The 6,571-nt window shown below is 37.4% G+C and overlaps 1 protein-coding gene across 4 annotated transcripts; it reads left to right on the top strand.

Annotated features, from left to right (window-relative positions):
• Positions 1 to 1,307: 1,307 nt before the first annotated feature.
• On the top strand, positions 1,308 to 6,410 carry LOC148869380 (RHOMBOID-like protein 5). 4 transcript variants are annotated; one of them, XR_016106459.1, is made up of 7 exons: positions 1,308 to 1,780; positions 3,090 to 3,253; positions 3,415 to 3,578; positions 3,983 to 4,242; positions 4,338 to 4,751; positions 4,991 to 5,305; positions 5,845 to 6,410. XR_016106459.1 is itself a non-coding variant. In XM_088967240.1 (5 exons), exons 1-5 carry the CDS (start codon positions 1,515 to 1,517, stop codon positions 4,387 to 4,389), a joined length of 906 nt encoding a protein of 301 aa, XP_088823366.1. In that variant the 5' UTR covers positions 1,308 to 1,514; the 3' UTR covers positions 4,390 to 4,877. The 4 variants fall into 4 exon arrangements, 2 of the variants coding, with proteins under 2 accessions (XP_088823366.1, XP_088823367.1); XR_016106458.1 differs by having other exon boundaries at positions 5,836 to 6,410; XM_088967240.1 differs by lacking the exons at positions 4,991 to 5,305; positions 5,845 to 6,410 and having other exon boundaries at positions 4,338 to 4,877.
• Positions 6,411 to 6,571: the final 161 nt, after the last annotated feature.

The raw sequence follows: 6,571 nt of genomic DNA, 5'->3' as shown, positions 1-6,571 counted from the left end.
GCTTCTCAAAATGCTTTATTGAAAAGTATGACTTTAAATGTTTATTGTTTTTTTGTTGTTTGGGTGGGCATTTCAAGTAACACAAGTTCCACCTCAGCTTACAATACTCCATATCAGCATTGTAATTCAATAAACATTGATTCATTGGGAGAAACTTTAAAAAATGCATATAATTTCAAGTGTTTCTAGTTTTTAATCTTTATTTGATAAATATTGAAAATTGAAACCAAATAATGGGTTCATGCACAATAAATGTCAACCCTAAACCTAAGTGGTGCTAATGTAGTGGTGTTTTTCTAATAAATGACTATAGAATCAAATGTCAAGGTTTTTAAAACTGAACCGGACAACAAATAGGTTAGGGGTTCGGCTCCAAGGTCGAACGGTCGATCGTTTGAACGGAACAAATAAACAACCCGTTTTGACAAAAAAATAAAAATAAAAAAGAGCCAAAACAGTTGGACGGTTTAAATGATTCAAACGGTTTGACCGCTTGGGTTAGGGGTGATCATTTCAGCTTGGCCCGGGCTGACCCGCACAAGCCCAACCTGAAAATTCCGAGCTTGGGCCTAGGTTTTGTGTTCAGGCTTGGCCCATGCCCACATCATGCCCGCAATTTTTAGGGTTGGGGTTGAACTTAATATGTAATATTTTATATTATAACATGACATGTATAATTTATATTAGATTATATATTTTATATATAAATATCATAGCATAACATGTATAATTTATATTATATGTAATATTTTATATTATATAATGTATAAAATAAGTTTATATGCATGTTATGCCATTTAATATAAAATATTATAGGTATGCAATGTTTTATATATGAAAGACATTGACCCAAAATCAGGCCCGGTTTGGCCCCAGCCCTATAGACATGGGCTAAGGCTTATGTTTCAGGCTCGGAATCCCGAGACAAGTTGAGCCCAAGCCTAAGTTATAGTTCTTATCATAAGTGCAAAGCCCAGCCCGGCCCGACCCATGATCACCCCCAGCCTAGGTCAGCGGTTTAGTAACCAAATCAACGTTTTTGGCGACATAACAGTTTTGGGGTAAAATGGAACTGGTCACTTGACTGGTTCCTAGTTTTTCACGTCGGATACCCTATCAGCATTTGTTGAACACAACAGTCGAGAATTTGGAGAAACGTCCAGAACTAGAAGGGGCGATTTCATTGATCGTTGCCCCAATGTTTTTCAGAAAACGGCACACCAAACAGCAGATTCAACCGTTTAAGGTGATCCAATGACGTGGCTCCGACGTGGCGCCAGCACCATAGAAATATAACTGAATTCTCCATATTCGCGGGAAAAATAACTGAACTTCTCACGAAGGACAAAACCCATGTTGACTGGTTCTCATCCGTTTCTAACGCGCCAAACACCCGGAACAGCACACCGCCGGTCTCCGCCATCTCCATCTCGCCGGTTTGCTAGTAGCATTACCGCCGGTACGGAGGCTAGGTGTGGTTCCCAGTTCCCATTTCCCTTCTTTCTCATCTGGAAATGGGGAAGGGACCCCGATCAGATCTAGAGGCGGCGACCTATCCTGATCGAGCCCCGCAGTACTTCTACCCGCCCCAGCCAAAGCCATGGTTCCCCTGGCTCGTGCCCACAATCTTCATCGTAGATGTGGCTTTGTTTGCGTACACCATGTATGTCAACGACTGCCCGTCCACAACCGGCATCGATCTCTGTGTTTTCCCTTCTCTCGGAAGGTTCTCTTTCCAGCCGCTCTCTCAGAACCCGCTCTTTGGCCCTTCTACCACAACGTAAGCCCATCTCTCAGTTATCAGTTCTTTCAATTCTCCACCCCCCTCCCCCTTTACCCATTACTCCAATAAGGGCATTTGTTTATCTTTATTTCTTCATAATTCAATTTTTTTTTTCACGGCAATTTTCTCTGTGTACATGTCACATGGATCATCCTCTATTTAATTATGTTCTTGTTCTTGGTGGTTGGAAGTTTACTTTATTTCATTTTTTTCCTGTGGTTATCTTTTTTATATTCTTCTTGCTTCTGTAATATAAAAACACTGAAAGGTTGACACTGAATGTTGAGAGACAAGTGCATTTATTTGCTAAAAGGAATTCAGTTCGATTCTCTAGAACATTCAATGTTCCTCCTAAATTTTCTTAAATGAGATATATAGTGTTTTGGACTTTGGGTTTATAATGCGCATACATTTTATTTTAGATGTACCTCTGGACCTTTAGCAATATAGCCAGCAGTTGTTTCTTCCTAGATGCAACTCTGCTTAATGTTGTATGCATCTTTTTTTCTAATTACAAATTACCCACTTGCATCATGGTGGAGTCATTTAGACAAGAAAACTGAATGGCCTAGGCCCCATGGCTTCCCCTCTCCATTTTCTATTCATGACTTAATTGGACAAATTTGATGAGTTAAAAATGAGCTCTTTTCTGTGAGCAAACTTTTGATTGAAAAAGAAAAAAAGAAAAAAAAAAGTATTGATGATATCATTGGGGTGATGGTCCAATACCAAGTGGAGTATGGGGCTGATGGGGACAAGAGGAGTGAATACATGGCAAGAGAGTTCCTTGTCTGTCTGGATTTGGCAAAATTATGGCTTCGTGTGGCAGAAACAGGTGGATTGTCTAGACAAGAATCCAAATTAAGCAGATTAGGCTACTTTTCCCAATATTTATAAATTATAATAACTGAAATGAAATTCATACTCGATGCCTTCAGTTTAGAATCTTTCTTCATCTATTCACATCATAACTTTTTTATGACAATTCTAAGAGGAAAATTATACAAGGATAAATATATTTCTTTATTTGCAATAGTAAACTTATTAAACCAATTCTCTAATGAAGAAGCAGTGGGTGAGTTACCATTCCAACTGGACTCATAATCCTTATCCAATTGAAGCTGTTTCTTGGGCATGGTTTAGGATCTGCTCTAATATTGAGGACTATACATTAAACTTTGGGATATAATGAGGAACAAATTCACATGAAATCATCTATTTATCAGTCAAATCCATCCACTTTTAGCTACCAGTTAGAAACAACTACAAATGGAAGTTATATCCTAGTGTTCTTTTCTTTTTGCAGGCTAGAACTAATGGGAGCCCTTGAGTGGAGACTAGTGGTGAAGAAGGGTGAATGGTGGCGCCTCTTCTCTTGCATATGGCTTCATGCTGGAGCCATCCATCTAATTGCTAATATGATGAGCCTTCTATTTATAGGTGTCCGTCTTGAACAAGAATTTGGATTTTGTAAGAACTGTATGCCAAAATGCAAACAAAATTTTGATCCTTTCTAGATTTTTTTATTTTAATTTTCACCCTTTTTTATGTGTGGGGTATCGAGTTAATTTTTCAAAACAAAAAAAGAAATCTGAGATATGTTAAGTAATATTTACTATTTCACTTTGCAGTGAAAATAGGACTACTGTATGTTCTTTCGGGCTTTGGTGGGAGCTTATTATCTTCCCTTAATCTTCAGTCAGCCATGTCAGTTGGTGCTTCGGGTGCACTTTTTGGGATGCTAGGTGCCATGCTTTCTGAGCTTTTAACAAATTGGACAATCTATTCAAATAAGGTTCCTTCTAACTATATCTTCTTTTGTAAAATATGTGAGCAATTTACCCATCAAGGTTGAGTGACTTTATAATCAGATATATTTGTAAATCAATCACTTTTAGTTTTACAAGAATCTAGCTGACTGAAATCTTTTGAAATTTTGTATGAACAAGGTCAGTCAACTCAACAATAAGACAACAAAGTTATGCAATTGTTTATTATATTGGTACCAAACAAAAAAAAAATATTTATTGAATGGGAAAATGTTGCTTTGATCTTAAAACATTTTAGATAGAACTCATGACTTACAGATCTCCAAGTTGTCTTACCTTAGTTAAGTTCAGAACATGTTGTGCCACGTTTGTTCAGCTGTTTTAAACTTATTCTGGTTTTATAAAATGGCTTTTGTTTTTTTTTATGCAGTGTACATCACTTTTTAACCTCTTATTCATTATTGGCCTTAATTTGGTCGTGGGTCTTCTTCCTAACGTGGACAGTTCTGCTCATATTGGAGGATTCCTTTCAGGATTTTTCCTTGGATTTATTCTTCTCATTCGTCCTCAGTTTGGATGGGTTAGCCGGAAGCACATTCCCCCAGGATATGACATGAGACATCTGAAACCAAAACACAAGTGTTATCAATATCTATTATGGATTGTGTCTTTTGTTGTTTTAACTATTGGGTGAGTCATTGAAATAGTGTTATCCTGATTATTATCTATGAATTGGCAATCTAGGCTCTAGCTCTCTGATCAAATTGGGACTTGAACTTTTGCAGATACATAGGTGGCTTGCTTAAGCTGTATGGTGTGGAGCCATCCAAACACTGATACTGTATTCTCCTATAAACCATCTATTGCTTTCTTAATACTCTTCCCTATTCTTTGAGCATTAATATCATAAGATGGCATGTCAGCAGCAACCATTTCCATCTTTTCCTTACACCTTGCTCTTTAAAGCTTATGCATTAATTTCTGTCAAGGCATATTCTCTATTTGAAAAAGGTGAGGGTAAGGGAGAAAATGCCCCCGAAGCTTCTATCATTCCCTCTATATCAAGGGTGAAGCAACAATGAGAAGACAGTTGGACGCTTGACTTAATGAAATCCATCCAGCTCACAGAAATGGTTGAACATGAACTCCCTAGTACATCTTAGGGGACCATGTGAATTGTGAAAAGTAATCAATTATATGTAAGTACAATTTGTTCAAAAGTTTGTTTGTATACTAGAAAAATCTGTAGACCATTACATGTTGGAGCTGATAATGAGGAAATAAAACTAACCCCTTTCAAGGGAGAGGTAGGCTTTTCCACTGAAGCAACTACTCAAATTCTGTATGAGATATGTTTGCTTACAAATTTGTACACTTTTTTCACCTTACTGATCAATTCTAGAATGGAGAAATGTTGATAGGCAATGCTTTTGTTTAGGTGCTTCATGCAGGCTATTTTATTAGAACCTACACCTCTTTAAGCAGAGGAGGTATCCAACAATCCGGAGCTTCATGCAACTCATTAAATAATCAATTATCAAGGAGGTGGTTGTTATACAAGATTAGGATTGAGGATGATGGAAAGCAGGCTCATCTTCCATTTCCTTTACAATGTGTGGGAAAAAGGCCTTATTCAATATCAAGACAAATGGTGGAACATTTTACTACTTTTAGGGGATTGTAATGCCTGTTTCACTACCAAGGTGATAGGTGACCTGCTTTTTGTGATCAAAGATCTAGATGTCTTCACTTGGTAAGTTATTAACATATGTAGTTGTTTTTTCTTTCCTCTATTGTGTTCTTTCATGTCTGAAATATCTCTGATGTCCACCTGAAAGTAGAAGCAAACACCAGTGATGACCAATGGATTTTCACCACTTTTGGGATTACTCTTGGTCAAATAGTTCCAGTCAACCCAGTTGCTTCTCCCTTGGCATTTTTTTTAGTTTTATTATTTTCAAAGGAGGCGAGGACAAAAAAAGGCATCTTTGTTTTCACCAATAAATTGGCTAAAGGCCACAATTTTCAAATACATTCAACCAAGTGGTTGTCATAGTACATTCACGTTTGATGTTGCTCAATCCTATGAAAGACCAGATTTCTCAGATAAATCAATCACTAAAGACAAGTTACTGCTAATACACCTATATATGCACAAATGAAAGATGGGGTCTGTTTATGGTCTTTCTCTCACCTACCACCATGTTTATGCTTCTAATCCTATCTAGCTTTTAGAAGCAAGCTCTTTAACTTTATTGATCCTATTTTCTTTTCCTTGATGAGGCTGGTAAGTTTGTGTGCTTGAGTTCTGATGCATCAAACAATTGTATGTGAACATCAACCCTACAACTCAACAATTCAATGACACCTAGCATCATTTGCCACTCAACAACATAGAACGGGTTCTATGTAGGCGTCCCCTGCTTGTTTGGCGTGCTATTATCTCTACAACCTTCTCTCTTAGGATATTCAAGGACCCCAAGTCACTGTGTTCTGGCCATAAGATGGAATTTGTTATGGCACAGGACAATGGTCCTTCTCTAGACAGTAGCTATGGCACACATCTGGATCTCTTCAATCAGCCAACTGAAGGAAAAGAGTAAAAGGGAAAAAGGTCTTAACAAGCTAGCAGTCTTCATGATGCTTAAGCATCAATTCAGTAATAGTTCCAATACATGGAATGGTGGAGACAAGGGACTGAAAATAATGTAAAGGCTGCATCTGGAGGTTTGCAGCTTCTGTGTTACAAACTATTAATGATCTGTCATGCCAAAAGGGTGATATCAATTGCCATCTTGGAAGGTTCCAGAAAAGAAATATAGTTTTTAGCCTGTTCAATGAGACATAAAATGAATTAACTCTGATGTGGTTTTCCTTTATATTTTGGAGAATAATTTCATAATCTATGGAGCCATTGGAATAAGACCACTTCAAGATTTTAGGACATTAACTGATTTCTGTTTTTCTCTGAACAACTGGAAATGAATTCATTTCAGCTGACAATAATGTGATTTTAAAT

Source organism: Nelumbo lutea, chromosome 2, assembly GCF_056320005.1.
Source record: "Nelumbo lutea isolate HS-2025 chromosome 2, American lotus-T2T, whole genome shotgun sequence".
Lineage (NCBI taxonomy): Eukaryota > Viridiplantae > Streptophyta > Magnoliopsida > Proteales > Nelumbonaceae > Nelumbo > Nelumbo lutea.
This window is presented reverse-complemented; position numbering and strand designations above follow the sequence as displayed.

Bases quoted from the DNA above. Each gene is read 5' to 3' on its own strand.
- LOC148869380 (XM_088967240.1), top strand. From the start codon at position 1,515: ATGGGGAAGGGACCCCGATCAGATCTAGAGGCGGCGACCTATCCTGAT. The intron at 3,254-3,414 runs GTAAGAACTGTA...TTCACTTTGCAG, and splicing joins TGAACAAGAATTTGGATTTT to TGAAAATAGGACTACTGTAT. The intron at 3,579-3,982 runs GTTCCTTCTAAC...TTTTTTATGCAG, and splicing joins GGACAATCTATTCAAATAAG to TGTACATCACTTTTTAACCT.